Source organism: Gadus chalcogrammus, chromosome 17 (genome assembly GCF_026213295.1).
Source record: "Gadus chalcogrammus isolate NIFS_2021 chromosome 17, NIFS_Gcha_1.0, whole genome shotgun sequence".
Lineage (NCBI taxonomy): Eukaryota > Metazoa > Chordata > Actinopteri > Gadiformes > Gadidae > Gadus > Gadus chalcogrammus.
Window position 1 is genome coordinate 4,868,327 of NC_079428.1, and position 18,228 is coordinate 4,886,554.

Consider the following 18,228-nt stretch of genomic DNA (forward strand, 5'->3'; position numbering starts at 1 on the left):
TCAGTGTGGAGGGAGAGCTTGATGCTTGAAATACGGCAGGATAGACACGGCACTAATTACGCTGGCGAAACTGTCGTCCCTTTTTGATTGGATGGTTTGGTTTGTGTGACGCATTGCGTCACTGATTGTGATGCGTTTTGGTAGCTGGAAAAAAGAAATACAGGTTTTTCAATACCCTGATTAATGTACGGTTGGGTAACGTCAAGGGATTGTAGTCTTTACTCACTCACTCTCTCTTCACACACTCACCTTGACTCTAATGAAACATCAAAATATAATAATCATATAATACAGTGGATCCGGTTTTGTGGTATTTGGGTGAATTCTGAGGTACTCTTTTTTTTTTTTAATAAATCCCCAAAGATTTGTATTTTTTTATTGGTTCCATTCCATCTTCTCCTCCCCATCTCTCCCTTCTGTCCCCCAGGTCCGGAGGAGTACCCTCCCACGCTAGTGAAACCAGCGCTAGCATCGCTAGCGTCGGCCGGCCCGAGCTACCAGTACCCGCCGGTCAACTGGAGCACTCTGCTGTCCCCTCTGATGAGGCTCGACTTCAGTAGGACCCGCCCTTCTCTTTTTGTTTCCTCACGTCCGGAAATGATACAGTTCGGGAACCGGTCTGAAGGCCGAGTTATGGTTCCACGTCATCGTTAAACTAGAGCCTTTGGTGTGGAGCGCGTTCACACGGCGTTGAGGTCTTTTAGAGGGCAGGCCCTTCTCTGGGTCCTCCCGTTGAGAAGTGGAGCAGCTGTAAAGTGAGCCCAGTGTATCCTGTTCTGATTCTGATCTGAGGAATGATGACTTAAGATGATACTTTATTCTTCCACGATGGGATAGCAGCCAGTACAGGCACCCCAATTTCACGCACAATAAAAGAAAAAGGATGCAAATATAAAAAGGTATTAATCCGAAATATAAACTTTTTGAGATCTAAAAGCCAAACCTAACCCATTTTTAACGCTTTTATCTTAATCCTTTTGAATGTTTTATAACCGTACCAAGTCACACACAACACATTGCAAATCGACCTCCACTCAGTGAGGGCTGATTCTGACGCTGTTCCCCGGGGGGCGGGGGTCTCTCTCCAGGGGAGGACGTCCAACACCAGTGCATGGTGCTGGCGGCGTCCCAGGCCCAGTCGTCCCAGAGCGCAGCTCTGTTCCTGGGCACCTGGCTGTCCCATCCCCTGGTCCACTGCCTCAGTGTAAGGCCAGCCATGTTCCCTGGGTTGGGTTTGTGACATCTGTTGTGTTGTGTGAGGCGATGATAGAACTGTGTTGTTACGTCACTCTGTTCCTCCATTCAAACCCTTCTGGTTGCTAGGGTTGATTCGTTGTTGGTTATTGATGTCGTAAGCCTTTCATGTTCGACTTGTTAGTTTGCATGGTAAAAATTATATTATGAAAAGGTAAAGTGTAAAATATTAATTTGTTTATTGTATTTATCGTCACGGTAGTAAAAACAGAAAATAAGCGCTAGGAAAAAGTATCAAACATTAATAACCATTTTATCACCTTCAGCTACCTTCTTACCATTAATCGTGACGTTTCCATGAGTACAAACAAGACAATGAAACCTTTGTTGGATTATTTACGATGTCTGTTGTAAACGATATTGATGTGGTATGAACGCTTCACCCAGGTCTGTACAAACAGCGACACCACATTCCACCAAATCTCATTCTCTCTCTCTTCCCCACACACACACACACACACACACACACACACACACACACACACACACACACACACACACACACACACACACACACACACACACACGCAGCCCCCCACCCAGGCCCACCTGTACGAGACGCTGGGCTCCTGGATGAAGCACGTGTCGGAGGACAAGCTGCAGGCCTACGTGGAGAGCCTGGCCGTGCAGCGCTTCACGGGGGCCGGGGGGGGCGCCGCCGAGGGGCCTCTTCCGAGGGGCCTCCTCCGGCTGGCCGTGCTGCGGGGGCTGGGCGCGGCCATGAGCCTCCCCAACCCCCCCAAGCACTGCTGGACCCTCCTGTGCTCCGCGGCCGAGAAGATCTACGGCAGCCTGCCCGGCGACATACAGGTGGGTTAGAGGGGCGGTCCCTCGGCGACACAATGCATCATGGGATGTTTTGTCGGCCATTTTGAGAGTACGATGTCGTCCGATAGCGACAAATCGTTTCACGATTAATTACTATCCAATGACCTAAAAAACATACCTACTTAGTTGACACGCATTAAAACAAACAAACACACACATGCAAAAGGGCAGCAACATGCCAGGTCTTTTGGCGCCAACTAGTTGTTGGGAAGAAAATAGGTGATGGCGACACACACACACACACACACACACACACACACACACACACACACACACACACACACACACACACACACACACACACACACACACACACACACACACAGAGAGATTAACTTCCCTGATGTGGATCGGTACAATATGGAATGTGAAGTTCTACCAAAATCCTTTTGGCTAACGACTGCTTTGTATTAGGACGACCAAGTGGATCTGTACGTGGAAACCGCCAAATGTCTGTCGGAGATGTCGGACACGGAGATCGAGCGAGTGGTTTGCGTTACGGTGGTAGGTCTTCGCTGACAGCGGAATTGAGTTATTCTGTGTTTTGTTCTATTGCCTATACATGCATGGGTGGATGAGTCTGAAATAACCTCCTCAAATCTCCTTTCAAACACCAGTCTGCACTGCACTCTTGTAAGCAGGAGAAAAAGTAGCTTTTTGTTGTGTCCTTTGAAAAGAAAAATACATTTATATATATATATTCACATACATATGAATGTATCTTTTTAAACAGTTATTTATTGATGTACGATTCTTTCTACATACTAAAATCCTTAAACATAGTTATCTTTTTATAGTTTGAGATCTAGTAGACAATAGTATAGACTAATAAAACACATTGATGAAGCCTATCCAGCATGATGTCACCACGACAACACCCAGTGTAAGCTGCTGATTGGCCCTCCCCCTCCCCCTCCCCCTCCTCCCTCCCCCCCAGGCGGACATGGAGAAGAGCTGCTTCACGCTGGCCTACCTCACCTCCCAGGGCCGGCTGCCCCTGCTCTCCCTCAACGACGTGCTCAGCGCCCAGCTCCGGGGCCCGCCGGGGCCCCACGTGGGCTGGCTCCTCCTGCAGGCCTTCTACCAGTGCCGGCTGGCCCCCGGCGCCAACACAGGTCAGACAGGGGGCCCCGCTCCCGTTCGCACACGAAGCGCGCACACTAGTTCATCACGCACTCGCATCACGCACGCACGCACGCACGCACGCACGCACGCACGCACGCACGCACGCACGCACGCACGCACGCACTCACTCACTCACTACCTCACTCACTACCTCACTACCTCACTCCCTCACTACCTCACTCCCTCATTCCCTCACTACCTCACTCACTCACTACCTCACTCACTCACTACCTCCCTCACTCACTCACTCACTCACTCACTCACTCACTCACTCACTCACTCACTCACTCACTCACTCACTCACTCACTCACTCACTCACTCACTCACTCACTCACCCAAACACACAGAGAGAAGCATCAGAGAGGCCAATCAGCCTCCTGCTAAAGAAGCTATCCATAGCACGACTCAATACCGAGCCACACTCGGACTCATGATCCGGGCCTTAACCCTGAACACGTCGTGAACGGGCCCCCCCCTGTGGTTTGTGTCCCCCCCGCTCCCCCAGGGGTCTCCAAGCGGATGGAGTGGCTCCTGGAGCTGATGGGACACATCAGGAACGTGGTCTACGGCACAACCGCTGTGGAATGCGCCGACATCAAACTGGTACGTTCCCCGGCCCTGAAGAAACACAAAACCCTCTCTGGCGTTTCCCCCTGTGACTGCAGTGTGTGCTGTGAAACACGCACCACGGCAAGGGCAGCGGAGCGTGTGTAGGTGTGGAAAGAATAGGTCAATTATCAAACATTGTTTGGTATGTTTGGTATTTTTAGCTGCAGGAAAAATGTTCCCGCTGTTGCCAGTGTTGAATCTGCGGCGTTGCGCTCGTGCGTTCGTCACAAATACGGCGTTCGAGGCAGTGGCACAAACATTGCAGAGGTCCTATTTTAAGGTTCATCTCGCATTCAGCGTCAAATACATGTCTTAGTCAGATTGTGATTATGGAACATAAAAAGCACTCTGATTGGGTTAGGATATAGCCAATGAGGCGCAGAGAATCAGCGGCGTTATGAGAGGAGTTAGGTTACGTATCACAATTTGACCAAAGTATCACTTAGCCACTTATGCTCAGAGGCGAACGATGTGCAAGCACTCTCCTCAAACCTCTTTCAAGTCAAGCCAACCACAACCTCACCCTCCGCCCCCCTCCCCCCCCCCTCATCGCAGGCCTCGGACCTCCTGCTGCAGGTGTTTGCCGCCGCGGTGGTCTCCTGGGGGGACCACGCCACGCCCCTGCTGCTCGGCGTCCGGCCCCAGTGGTTGCCGCGGCTACCGGGCCTGCGCCACGCCCTGTACGGCGAGGGGCGCCTGGCGGAGGGCGTGCTGCCCGTCTGCCTGCAGGCGCTGCCCCACAGCCTGAAGCAGCTGCTGGATAGAGAGCCCTGGAGCGGCCAGGCGCAGAAGGTTAGCCGCCGCGCAGCGCTAACTCGGTCCAGCAGTCAAACTTTATTCGTATCGCACTTCTCGTGCAAGCAAATGTGACGCAAAGTGCTTGATACAACCCCCCCCCCCCCCCCCCCTCATACGACACCCATAGTTATTCACAAATGTAAAAAAAACATCTCCCACTCATCCACGCCCAAAGCGATAACTTTGTGAAAATAAATAATTGAATAAATGGATGAATAAGTTGTTCAATTAAAAGCCTGACTAAAAAAGGACGTTTTTGTAGGAAATGAAATGCTAGCTGAGTTTATTGTACAATCACATTGTAAAAGCTATGCTATTCCGACTGCTTGCTCACCATGAGGTAAGTTAGCATGTCGACCCTAGTGAGTGGCCGTAGTAGTTAAAACGATAACGCAGCGACCGTGCCACGCTATCCGTTGACCGATGCTACCGATGCTAACTCGCCTCATGGTACAATAACATAGACAAGGATGATTATGATGACGGGCAAACCATTATGTTACCTTAATGATATATATTTGAGGGCTAGCCTTTGTACCTAGTAGATTGATTGGGTTTGAGGTTGTTGTTAAGGTCATTATTATCACTTTTATCCCACAGATTTCACTGATCCTTAATGTTTCCAATACGTTTCCATCAACATGTTCACACTTGTCTATTTACCATGCAAACACAAGTGAGAGGCGGGCCTTGATCTCTCTGCTGCCTCTCTTCTGCTGCACTGTATCGCTGGAGTGTGGAGTGTCAATATTAGGTCTGAAGAAACGCTGAGATGGCTCCCTTGGACCTGTCTCAGCAGGGGTTGTGTGTGCACTGTCCAAACCAGGCCAAAGGTCATGTGGGGCGATGTGTATGGCAGATGTGCAGCATTAAAGTCTTAGTGTCTGCTATAGCACTCAACATGGTGTTTACTTGGAACTATCTGGATTCTGGATTTGTTAATTGGACTCCGGCCCGGAAGACAAGTAGAGAAACTCGACCCTGGAAACGTCAATGCGCAAGACCTAACATGTCATTTCTTCATTGTGTGTGTGTGTGTGTGTGTGTGTGTGTGTGTGTGTGTGTGCGTGTGCGTGCTTCAGTTCCTGAACTGGCTGCTCAGCATTGCGGAAGGCCCTGAGCGGGCACTGTCAACAACATCCATCACCACCGCCAAAGGTGAGGACCCAGTCCCGCACACCCCACCCATGTCAGGTTCCAACCAGGTTGTTATTTACCAGGGTGCTTGTTTGATTATACTGAACAGCTACGCAATCCGAAGGCTCAAGCCTGATTAAGAGGACCAAACCATTATGTAAACGCTATTTTAGCCCTACTGCAGCAGGGCCTTAAACCAGTAGGTTAACTTGGGTTTGAGGTTATTGTTAATGTCACGGCAATTTATCCAACTGATCCTTCCTACCCTTATCCTTCATTCTCATGTTTTTGTTCTACGCTGAAAATGTAACTTTTTTCTGAGTTGGAAATCCAGGTCCAGCAAATAATAACTCTAAATGAAATCACCTTTGAGGTTATTAATTGAATAATATTTTCCTTGCTCAATAATAATTGGTGTATATGATCCTTACTCAATAACCTAATGATAGTTTTCCCATGTATGAAAACTGTGAATCATTTACGTCCAAGTAATGGATCATCTGCGTATAGCGTGTGTATTCTGTGTTTCAACCACAACCTTTCAAAGTCGAACCAAACAGTCGATCACTTTGACTCAACGTCTGTCCGTCTGTCCTTGCTCGTAGCCGCGCTACAGGCCCTGCGGTCGTGTGCAGACTTCAGGAAGAAGGGTGTCTGGACGCGGGCCTACGGCTGGTAGGACCCCAGAGACCCTACTGGGAGGACTGGTCCACTATATGCATTCCCCTTTGGAGTGAGCTATTACGCAATCCTTCATGGAGGTAACCCGAACAATAGGAAAACCAGTTACTGCAACGCATTAAAAAACACAAAATGTGTTTACTCTTCAAATGGGTGCCACGTCGTAGCATTTCACTCTTACAGTATTTCACAAAATCATATTCACCCAAGCTGCTGCTGTCAAATGTTTACCTGGCCTTTAACTCTACTGTGGATAGAGAAAGAGACTGACTGAATTTAGTTTTGCATGACCAAGAATGCAGATAAGGCGCATAAGGTCTTATAAAACTCAAACTGCTTGTAATGGATCGGAATATGGAAACACAGAAATGTCCCGGTAGGTTCCATCAGAAGTAATGCTATTTTTTAATACAAATTCTCTGCAATAAATATCTTAATGGAAGTGTGTGTGTGTGTCTTTAACGAATCCAACGAGCCATTAACATCACTTCATATTACACTGAGATTCAAAAAAGTAGACAAAACAACAATTTTGAGCGGGTGCTGATAGTAAAAAAGATATATATATTTATTTTATAAAAGTAAACCAAACGGTACAATTATAACAGTTATACAATTCATAAAACAATGTCATAGGGCTAACTACTTCTTGAGCTTCTTGTTCCATTTCTCCAGCCGTTGTTGCCTCTCCTTCACCAACTGCCACACCGTCACCGTGGCGCCTGGAAGGACAACGTCACGGTAACGGTCAGCCAAAGAGCGGCAAAACACACCGCCACGGAAACCACATTCACAGCGGGTTCTCACACACGGGTCCTACACACTTACCTGTGCGTTATTTTTTGCAAACGTTTTTGCAACGTAATGATAGGCTATATTTTGCATAGATTGTCACCATACTGTCACCAATAACAATTTCAACAATTAAAATATTTACCACCTGAGCAGTATTAAAAAGCGGGAGCAGAAGCCCTTCCACACTAGCAGGTCGTTCCAAACTCTGAACGCTACAAACTCTAGGCAGCACTCCACCCTCATCTCCATAGGACGCGACAAGCAAGGGAAGTGTTCTAGCAAGGCTGCAGCCTTCACTTTGTTAAACAGCCATTGCCTTTATAGTAGAGACCAATAAGAGAGGGAAGAATCCTCTGACCTTAACACAGACGGAGGGGGTCGTAGTCAGTACTAACACAGGTCGCGCTCATTACACTAATTAAGGGTCTGCTATTGTATGCACCAGGGTGAGCGGAGAAGACTCATCTACACTGGTTCAGTCTACTCCCTGTGCGCTGGTACATATAGTAGTAGCAGACCTAGGATCAGTGCGTTTGCTCCTGCGACGACGCCTCGGGGAAACTCCACGGGTGAAAGATGATTCTATTCAGGGTCTGGGTTTTTGTCAACGTCCCCTTAACGGTCGACCTCGGGTGGAACACCCGCCTTGACTGTCTTACCGACTGCGAGGATGATCAGATAGGTCTTCAGCAGGATGGGGACGCGGTTGGGAGAGGAGATTGGCAGCTGAAGACGCCCTCGGCCAGCCTTCTCTAAGTGACTCACTGCCTGGTACACTGTAACTCCTGGAAGAGAGGGGGCACTAAGAGAATCACGCCAATATCCACAACAGAATACTATCCCAACATTAGGACTCTCACAGTTTAGATTAGTATAAACTATGATAATAGGACAAAATAAGAAGACCGAATCGTGATCGTTTCAATAGTTGCCTTGATTTATTATATGTATTCCTTATATAATATATATAATTGAATAAACACATCTTGCACATTATCATGAATATAAACAAAATATCTACTGTAAACCAGTCAAATTCTTTGTAATTATCCAACCAGTTAAAGGATATTCAAACCGACCAGACCAAACAATATGTGGGTGGGTTACGTAATATTGTCTCTGTGTGTGGTTGCTTCCCTTGTAAACTGTGTGTGTGCGTGTGTGTGTTTGTGTGTCACTGTCTGTCGCTGCAGTATAGTGGGAGTCGTATTGTCCAAACAGTGTTGCCATATGCTGTCCTCGCACACCCTTCCTGACATTTTATCGCCCGCTTGCAATCATGTGTTGCCCCAGACCGTTTCCTGCATGCGCTCTCTCTTTCCTGAGGCTCATTTCAGTGCTTTTGTGACAAGCGTGTCTGTTCATGTAAAGTTCATCCGACAGTATTAAGACATCGTGCCATGCTATCCTTTTACTCTGGTAGCCGTATCCTGTAGTTAAAACGCAGTATTGTTGGACCGTTTAAACTCGTATAGAGTAACATTCAAAAGTTTGAAGAGTGTTCAGGCTAACAGGAGTTCAGGCTAAAAGGAGGGCTTTCTTAACCCAAGAAAACATACAAATATTTATTCAATGCATAAAGTGTTCAAAGGGAAATATGCTCTTGATTTGACATGCAATTATAATCCAAGAGCCTCTATTCTGCCGCTATTAAAACCTTAACCTCAACAAAAAGACGTCATAAACCATTCACCCAGAAGCCACTAGGTTCATGACGCGGTGTCCTTTAGTGTCGGAGGTGCGTGGGGTTCACCTTCTGTGACGGCCGCCAGGATGTACGTGGGGACGTACAGCGTGTAGCGGTTCCACAGCATGTTCAGAGAAGGGGAGCCCATCACACACAGCAGCTCCTGGGGGTACCTGACCGTGCATCATCATCGTCAGCACCATCATCATCATGGTCATCATCATTACGACATTAAGGCCCTCCCCCTTGTTTTGAAGGGGTAAGGGGAAGGGGTAAGGGGTAGAAATGGGATTGGGCCTTAGGCCACCGCTGATAAAAACAGTCAATGATCACCCCTTACCCCTTCCCCTTACCCCTTCAAAACAAGGGGGAGGGGGAAGGGGTTAGGGGTAGAAATGGGATTGGGCCTAAGGTCTGGAATGGTTCTCTGATCATTGACTGTTTTTATCAGTGGTGCGATTATAAAAACGAAATGTTCTTAATGAACCTAAAAGCCTGTTCAAGTCCAACTTGGCTCTCACAAAAATCCCCTGTACAAAACGAAGTTACCAGTGGGTTGGATGAATACGGACTTTTCGAAGCAGTTGTCTAAAAGAGGTGTAAACATAGCGTTCCCCGAAGTCAAAAGAGAATGTTCTGCATACCTCAGCAGACCCAGGATGTTCCACAGGAAGAACTGTGCGCACACAACCGGTTTACTCTGAATCTCCTCCATCATGACTATAGTGAACAGCAGAAGATTCCTCTCCACCACCTGGAGTGGAGACACACCCAGATTAAAACCCAACCACACACACGCGCTTCGTTCTTATCGACTTTTACTTTGAAAAGAAAAACAAGGGGGGTTGCACCAACTTGAAAGAGGCGAGGGAGAATCCAGCTCTTGTCGATGCCATCTGCGATATGAAACAGCTCAAGCACCGTGAAAAGCTGACACAGGGACATGACGACTCCGATGGAGTAAAACGTATCCGCCAAGGCATCTGTAAATAAAAAGAGATAACAGATGAGTCCCATCCCAAGACAGGACGTCCGTTAACCAGGTTTAGGGGAGTGGAGGGTATGATCATTGTAAATATTCCCCACCTCGACCAAACATGAGAAACCTGACCGTCATGTTGGCCAGTATCCACGTGTGGGCACAAAACTGGAACATGTTGTACGTGAATACATAGAGAAACCGGGCAGTGAACCTGCAAGAAGATAAGTTATACGACACGTTACTATAAGCTATAAGCGGTGAACATCGAAAGTATAGAGGAACCACGGTTAACCTAAACTCGGATTTCCAAACCCACCCCAGCACGTACATGCTGAGAAATGCAAGGAATGCACCGCAATAAGTCAACAGCACGATTGAATTGTAGGCTACTTGTATATTGGTAACTTAACCTAATTCTAAGTGTTGGTTGTTTTGTTGCTTACCACATTTTGAGTCCCTGTAGTGCAGCCTGGGCGTGCGACTGCTGCTGCAACTTTTTGTGTGTTGTGTTTATGTTTATGTGCGTGGGTGTTTGTGGGTTGGCCGTTTTTTTTCTCTCTCTTTTTGGCACACTTCTGTAGGGAAGGAGTTTCCAAACGCAAAAACCTGATATTGGAGGCTATGTAGGACATAATTAACATTCTTCACACATGCAGATAACATCTACACTTTTATTTACACTTTCTAGCACACACGTGCAAACACAGTCACTCTCTCTCTCTCTCTCTCTCTCTCTCTCTCTCTCTCTCTCTCTCTCTCTCTCAGTATTAATGTGATATTTCCTGTCAAATAGAAATACATTTGAAATAGATTTAAATAATTGGAAAAAAAGAGATGACCACACAAACCTCCGTAAAGTATGTGTTATGTCCGACAGGATAAGAAGTGTAAACTGACACCAGCCAACCTATTAGTCAGCATTTCTCCAGTTTGGCCACAAGGGGGCACTGCAGAGTTAGGTCTGCTAAAATGTTTATATTTACTTCAACTAGAAATGAATAATATGAACAGGTGGGGAGACATAAAATCTATAGGGTAAAATAAATCGTTTACTTTATTTTCTGTAATGATTTTGAACAGTTTTTTGGCGCAGTAAATAGCCCTAATATATCGTTCCAGATGTCATATGCACAATATGTCAGGAGAACTGTACATTTTGTTTGTGTGGTGAGACAGAGGTGTTCGACAGCATCACTGAATAAAGCTTTATATTTGTAACGTAATCAAATATATACACATTAAATAAAAAATACAATATAGAAAAGTAAATAATTAATACAGCCACAAATCCCTTCAGAGACTACAACAGCAAGGACAATAGCCCAAACCAAGTAGGCCTACGTCTTAAGTGGTACTGAGATTAAGTAATCTTTGGACTTCTTGACAGCATCCTGATGGCCGGCAGGTATGATGTTCAGCATTCTGACGGCCTCCAAGTAGAACCTGTTCTGTAACCAGTTGTTTCTGGATCGGTGCTTGTAGAAATTCCTCAAGATTTTTGGGTGGAAGATGAATCCTTTGCGTCTCCTCAAGAAGCAAAGTCCTTGACGAGCAGATTTCAACACCGTACGAGTGTGTGGAGAGACCAGGTCAGGGCATCGAAGAGGTGACCGCCAAGGAACGACCGACCTCCCGAGTTATAGTATTATTATTTGGGCTCATATTTTCTTGACAAAGACTGAACTGGTCAGCAAACGGAGAAGCCCCGTGGTTCATCAAGGACTCCCACCAGAGACTCCCACACCTGGCTGGCGGTGCCACAGCCTCAGTAGAGCAGTCGACTCTAGTGGCCTGTTGTCTGTCTTCCTAGCTGCCTCTATTCCTGGATGCCTGCTGTCTGCCCTTATTCCTTCCACTATTGCACTTCTTAGTATTGTTATTATTATTATTCCATTTTCTATATTTCTATTGTTTCGATTATATTGTGTTTCATGGATATTTATAACTAGTTTGCTGCTGCTAGGCCCAGGAGCTAGAACAGAATATATTGTACGGCCCTTATATTACGTGTACTATAGAGTGAAAGCTGTCCCTTACTCTTCAGGCCCTAGGAATCAGCCATCCATTTGGAACAGTTATTCTATTCTGCTGTTCACACAGAAATGTAACGTAGGACTAATGAACTCCTAAGCTGCTTAGCTTATCTCCCCACTGTAACACTTTTTAACACTTTATAACTTGCCACTTTATACCAGTCGACATCTGGATAAACACGTCTGTTTACATTTTACATTTATTTTGTTTGGCATTTAGGTCTCTGCTCTCCTACTTTTGTTCCTCTTATACACTTACTTTTTATTATTATTACTAATATTATTATATTTATATATTTTTATTATTTAAGTCTCAGCATTCCTACTTGTGTTTCTCATATACCTTTACGTTCTCTTATATTGTACTGTTGGAGGAGCCCAAGAATAACGATTTTCATTGCCAGCGACTGCTCTGTAATTGTTGTGCATATGACAATAAAACCATCTTGAATCACAGCTGTCTCTCATAACAGTTTTTATGTCCCTTATATAGACTTATACTAGCTTATAGTGTACTATCTGTTGTATTGTCTGGTCCCCTGTTGATGGACCTGTTGTACCTAATGTGGGGATGGCTATCCTCATATACATCCAAAATAATTGTTTATGGTGATGCAATATGTTAAAACACCGTCATGTACATGTTATTGCTCTAATAACGCTAATATGAACAGGTTGCCAACCCCCAATTGTTGCCTACAGTATATGACGATATGCGGCCGAACTGTGTCCATCTCAGTGTGTGTGTGTGCGTGTGTGGGCGTGTGTGTGCGTGTGCGGACGTGTGTGTGTGTGTGTTGGAAGGTGACCCAGCCTGCAGCTGTTGGTCAGGAACAGGATATGTAATCATCTCATGTTCTCTGCCCCCCCACTCCCCCCCCCGTCCCCACACAGGCTTTCTCCATTATTAATTTTTAACGCATAACTGCACGGTTATGGCTTTGTTTGAATGCCTGACGCCATCTTTGACAAGTCGTCCACAGTTTAATAACAATAATAAAGAGCAGAGTAGCCTACTCAAGCTGCAGTGGCCTGCTCAAGGGACCTGTAGTCCTATAACATGACAGTCGTTACAGTCAGAGTAGTTAGTAGGTCAGGGCAGTAAAACCTCCATGTAAATACTGGCCTCCATGTAAACATGTGACATCCCTTGACTTTTCTTCTTTAATTGAGTAGCTCTCTCCTAATAGTATGTAGGCCTGTTTTTTTGACCTGCTATTTTAAATGTAAGGCCCACCGATTGTAATCCTACTGCTTAAAAACGGAATGAAAAAAAAGACTCACGCCGTATAAATAAAACGCGTGAGAGCTCTCCATGGTTCTGAAATAATCATACTCGTCATCATTTAGGCCCAAAGCAGCCCATTTGGTAACCCGAAGTCGGAAAAACAAGTTTTATTTGGATTTCAAGGGCGTCGTGGTCCACTGATGTTCAGCCGGTGACGTTTTTATGCAAACACGTCCAGGGTCTAGGTTCAGCCTGAAGGGGCTCCGAGTTATTTAGGACTAAAAGCTGCATAGCAACACTATTCCCAGGGCCCCACTTCTTGAACTGGCACGTGGTGCCCTGCCTGCTGGCGATCTTTTTTGCACTCGGTGGGACCACCGCTCTCCATCCGACGTGTAACAAAACACGCCAAACATTTTCGCCGCACTTCTAAAATAGCTGTTTTGACATGTCGTCACCGCGTCTGCAGCACAATGTTTTAAAACAGCCCCCTGTGACTCATCTGTCTCCGGCGGAGATCTCTGCCCCAAAAGTGAGGAAAAAATAAAAGGCTGCGGGAACCAACCCGAGCAGACAGCGTCGACATGGAATGACGGATGTCTCCGTCGACTTTTTTTTTTTAGTACCCTGACTTTAGACTTTATGTGACGGTTGGGTGGGGAGGACGGCGGGGGGGATTCAAAAGGCGACCCAGTGCTATTCAAAACGTCACTCACCACCGAGAACGCGCGCTAACGACCACCGGTAAAGTGCGGCTCGCGTTGCGCGCAATGCAATCTGTGCGCGCAAAAGCACCGGTCAGTCCAGTCGAGGAAGGGGGACTGCACGCCGAGAGCAGGACCAAGATCCGCTTCTAATCCCAGAAGTGAAGCAGTTTCTGTGTTGTTGAAAAGGCCGTGGATGTCCAGCGATGAAGATCGAGGAGGACACGTGTGCGCAGCGGGGGCCCACCGCTCCTATGGATGATCAGGATCCGGGGGCCGGCGATGGGCGGTCGTCCCGAGAGCAGCGACCCGGAGCCGGTCACAAACACATCATGCATGTCACCGATCAAAAGAGAGCTACTGCCAAAACCGTTAAAGTGTCTGTGCTCAGTGACGGAAATCCAAAGTCTGTTCTTACGAAAACTAAGAACTGTTGCGCTGATGCCGTGGGATCCGATGGCGGCGACCGAGAGATGGAAATCCAAACCCTGATCAAGGAAATCATGGAGAAACAGAAAGATGAGGATGTGGATAAAATTGTTCCGCAGAGCGGAACGGCTTCATCTCCTTCTTCCCCAGTTCATATCACCGAGGAGTCGGGAAACAAAAAAGACGTCACCGTCCCATCCCAGCCCCGGCAGGTCACCCTGGCAACCGAGCAAGAAGACCCCGGAGTCATCGTGTCCCGGGACAAGGACGAGCTCCCCCGTGTGGACAGACCACTTGACTCCGATGTCCGCGAGGAAGGAGATCATGACGATGATGGTGAAGATGATAACGATGATGATGATGGCGGTGGGGATATTGTTGATGGAGGTGATGGTGGTGGTCCCAATGACGAGGATAGTGAGGATGATGAAGATGATGATGATGATGATGATGATACTTTGATACTTTCCGATGAATGCGAGTCGCACTACATCAGCACGCACGAGATCCAGCTCGCGGAGCTCTCCGACCACGAGGAGGACGGGCCGGGCGGTGACGTCACGGCGGGGTCCTTGGAAGAAGACCACCAGGTGTACTCGTTCGTGGATTACGCGTATTTTACGCACGATGTCGGCGGAGGGGTGAGGGCCCGGCCTGATAACGGGTCCCGCCACCTGGACAGTGACCTCCTCAGCTCAGACGGAAGTCTGTCAAAGACCCCGCCAAAGGGACCGTTCCAGCATCTGTCCATCAAAACGACCTCCCGCGCTATAAATGACCCCGGCAGCGGCCTCCAAGAAAAGCTGAACAAAACCCGTCATCAACACATCGACACATGCACGCGCCCTGGGGACCCGGGGGGCCACGGCCACGTGTTTCAGGGAAGCGACGGCGGGAAAACAGAGACCCTTCGCGGTGGCGCCAAATGTTTCATCGCCGCCCCTGGGCGGTTACACTTGGGTCGCGCGTTAAAAGGCAGAGACGCAAACTGCTTCTCCAGCAGCGGCGCGTCCAGCGGGCTGAGCGAACCCGACGACGCGGACCAGGAAGTGCGTCATCTGACGGGCCGCGCTTTCAAAAGCCTGGCGTACCCTTACCTCGGTGCCATTCATTTCAGCAGCTCCAGCGGCGCGACGTCTGCTGCGGCATCATCGGACCACGGGGGGCTCGGACTGAACCGGTGGTCCGCGTTCGTGGACCTCAAGTACGGCAAGCTCAACATGGATCACTTAGTCGCGCGAGGGCAGAACCCGACCTCGGCCTTCGGGGTCGCGCGCACTACAATGGATCACGTGAATAACAACAATACAGGATACAAGGGCGTCATCAAGATGCCCGCAAACAAACTGTTTACTTTGAACAACAACAACAACTCTGCCTCGCAGAAACATATTGAACTCGTGGGGAAATTTGGCCACGCGCACGGCGGCGTTTTTACGCTCACAACGGAAACGTTGAACTTCAGGTGCAACGTGGAATCTGGGGGTGGCGAGAGACGCGCGAAATTCACACAAAGCAAGCCGGGATCACGTTCCGCGGATGATGTTACCGACACCTTGCCCGGCAGGCGGAGGAGGAGCGCAGCGAGGAGCAGCGGGACTCCCTGCTGTAGCGCGGCGGGGGCGACCATGGACGACACGCAGAACGCCAAGAAAGCTATGTTCGCCTCGAGCATTCTCAAAAATGTCATCTCCAAGAAAATGCAATTCGAGGAAGAGCGCAAAATGGAGCGCGGGGAGATCCGCGAGGGCCCGCGCAGCGCATCGTCGTCCGCTGCCGCGTTTGCGCCTTTGCCGCCGGAGAGCGGTGGCGCCGCGCGTAAAGGCGCGAGGGAGCTGCAGAGACCGAGCTCACGGTTCTCGGAGGCCAGCTCCGAAAGCACCATTGTGGGCTTGGATGAGTTGGGGGACATTGTGGACACGGATTCTTGCGACACCGTCACCGGTGAGCGCCCGAGAGCAGAAGACCCTATGAGTCCCGCACAAGGCCCGCTTTTAGAGTGGACGGATGAGGCTGGAATGGATCCTTCTAAACGAGGGGCATTCGAAGCAGCTAAAAGCACGCTGCTTCGGAGCCAAAATAGCGCATTCAGGTCGTGGAGGGACGGCGAGCTAGAGTTTCAAACGGAACATAAAAGCCATAAAACTCCAGAGGAGGCTTCGTTTAACGAGCGCCCGGACGGAAGTGGCCCGTGTTCGGATCCTGAGCATAAGCTAAGGAAAATGTCCCATTTGTTTGTGCCGACTATCCAGATAATGCCCGACGAGTGGGAAGTTGGAACGCAGCCGACCATGAATTATTCGATGTGCGCGACCGCGTTCGAAGGCGAGAGACGCAGCATGGACTTGCTCTCCGACAAGCGCTACGACGCAGACTCAAGACGTATCAAAACATCCAAATCACCGGAGATCAAAATCAACCTGAGGGCCAAAGACTATAAAAAAGAGCCGTTTGGAGCTGCCAACCTGCGGGCTCACCATGCAGGCAGCAGCGCGCCCGGTTTTACGCGAGCGGAGGACTCCCGGTGCCAAGCTCTCGCAGCCGTTTTGAAGGGTGAGTCCTCCGATAAGGTTCCTCATTTCACGGTCAGGGACATACGTGATAACAAAGGGAAGTTCCAGACGCCTATACACCAAGTGAGGGACGTGCGTAAACTGGTGAAAAGTTCCTATCACTTTGTGTCTTTGGATAATAACGACACGAAATCCAACCTGACGCCCGGCGGTGATTGGAACGCGGATCAAAAGCAGAAGCACGGGCTGTATCGTAACCAGGCCTCGGTATCCCCAATCGTGATAAAATGCCAGTCGGTGAATACAAATAGCAACGGAAAGCAATCTGGAAATCTAATCGACTCGTCGTTTAAAAGCGGAGCGAGCGAGGAGCCCCCGCAGTGTGAGACGGACAGGTTCGACCGTCTGTCCCCAGAGGGCGCCAAAGGGGGCTCTTCGTTAGACCCGCCAGAAGGGAGCCTGGGTTTGAATGTCGACGCCAACTCTGGCACCTCGTCTTGCCGACAGCCGGAGAAGGTGTCTGACGCCGCGGACAAGAAACCCGAATCCGGCCCGGAGAACCAGAGCGCCTTGGGGAAGCTCCAGGCGGCGGTGAAGACCATGGAGCAGCTGTATGTGTTTGACCACAACGAGTGGAAAAGGAAGAGCGTACCGAGGCCTCTGGCAGCCGCGCGCGAAGAATTGGAACGCAGCCGACCGGCAGGGAGCAAGGAGGAGCGGGCGGGCCGCGGCTTCCACCACGTGACCCCGTCAGCGTTCCGGGACTCCCCCCGGGCCCACGACTCCGGGTATCACAGAGGAGAGGAGAGGGACCTCCCCAAGCCCTTCCTGCATCAGCATCCTGGTAGCCACGACGACCGACTCGGGTTCAAACCCATCCAGGCGTCGCAGGGCAAGAGCGCGTACGACTTCGGCGGCGCAAAGAAAACCCCGGACAACCCCGGGAGCGTCAGGGCGTTCCCGCAGCAGCACCCCCTCCCGAGGACCCCGGCGGGCCCCCCCGCCCAGGGCGCGGCCCCCAGGTCCCCCCCGCTGCCCGTCTCCGTGCGGATCAGCCAGGCGGAGAAGCAGCACGCCCGCTCCGAGCTCCAGAACTACCTCAGCGTCCCCCTGAAGGCCGGGAGCCAGGCGGGCAAGAGGGTCAACTCGGTCCCGCCCTGCAGCGCCTCCAGCGGGGACAAGACCCTCTACACCCTCAGCGGCGCTGGGGGCCATGGGCCCCGGCCCCGCACCCCCCCCAAGCAGTTCGTCCCCTGGGCCGCCGCCGCCGCCGCCGCCGCCGCCCGTTCCCCGGAGCGGCCCGCGCCTCCCGCCCCGCCGCCCGCCCCGCCGGTGGCGGCCCCCCTCTACAGCCCCTTCCCTCTGGGGATGGTCCCGGCCCAGCAGCAGGTGTTCTGCTTCTCCCCCGCCGCCATGAGCCCGGG

The 18,228-nt window shown here is 49.6% G+C and overlaps 3 protein-coding genes across 3 annotated transcripts in view; 2 read left to right on the forward strand and 1 right to left on the reverse strand.

The window, feature by feature from the left end:
• Positions 1-7,258, forward strand: part of focad (focadhesin) — a 44,819-nt gene extending 37,561 nt beyond the window's left edge. The window contains exons 36-44 of the mRNA XM_056575932.1: positions 428-556; positions 1,089-1,204; positions 1,786-2,064; positions 2,497-2,586; positions 3,020-3,197; positions 3,714-3,811; positions 4,373-4,609; positions 5,698-5,773; positions 6,358-7,258. Coding sequence (XP_056431907.1) covers positions 428-556; positions 1,089-1,204; positions 1,786-2,064; positions 2,497-2,586; positions 3,020-3,197; positions 3,714-3,811; positions 4,373-4,609; positions 5,698-5,773; positions 6,358-6,431 — 1,277 coding nt within the window. The 3' untranslated portion in view covers positions 6,432-7,258. The remainder of the gene's footprint in view (positions 1-427; positions 557-1,088; positions 1,205-1,785; positions 2,065-2,496; positions 2,587-3,019; positions 3,198-3,713; positions 3,812-4,372; positions 4,610-5,697; positions 5,774-6,357) is intronic.
• Positions 6,949-10,797, reverse strand: hacd4 (3-hydroxyacyl-CoA dehydratase 4). Its single transcript, XM_056575896.1, has 8 exons — positions 10,746-10,797; positions 10,341-10,472; positions 10,002-10,108; positions 9,771-9,898; positions 9,560-9,669; positions 8,982-9,088; positions 7,888-8,013; positions 6,949-7,155 (listed from the first exon to the last, which is right to left on the reverse strand). The coding sequence occupies exons 2-8, from the start codon at positions 10,343-10,345 to the stop codon at positions 7,076-7,078; spliced, it is 663 nt and encodes a 220-aa protein (XP_056431871.1). The 5' UTR covers positions 10,346-10,472; positions 10,746-10,797; the 3' UTR covers positions 6,949-7,075.
• A 2,953-nt stretch (positions 10,798-13,750) lies between these two features.
• The window catches only part of c17h4orf54 (chromosome 17 C4orf54 homolog), a 9,598-nt gene continuing 5,120 nt past the window's right edge, over positions 13,751-18,228 (forward strand). The window contains exon 1 of the mRNA XM_056576182.1: positions 13,751-18,228. This exon is cut by the window's right edge and continues 664 nt beyond it. Within this exon, the coding sequence (XP_056432157.1) occupies positions 14,069-18,228 (4,160 nt within the window). The 5' untranslated portion in view covers positions 13,751-14,068.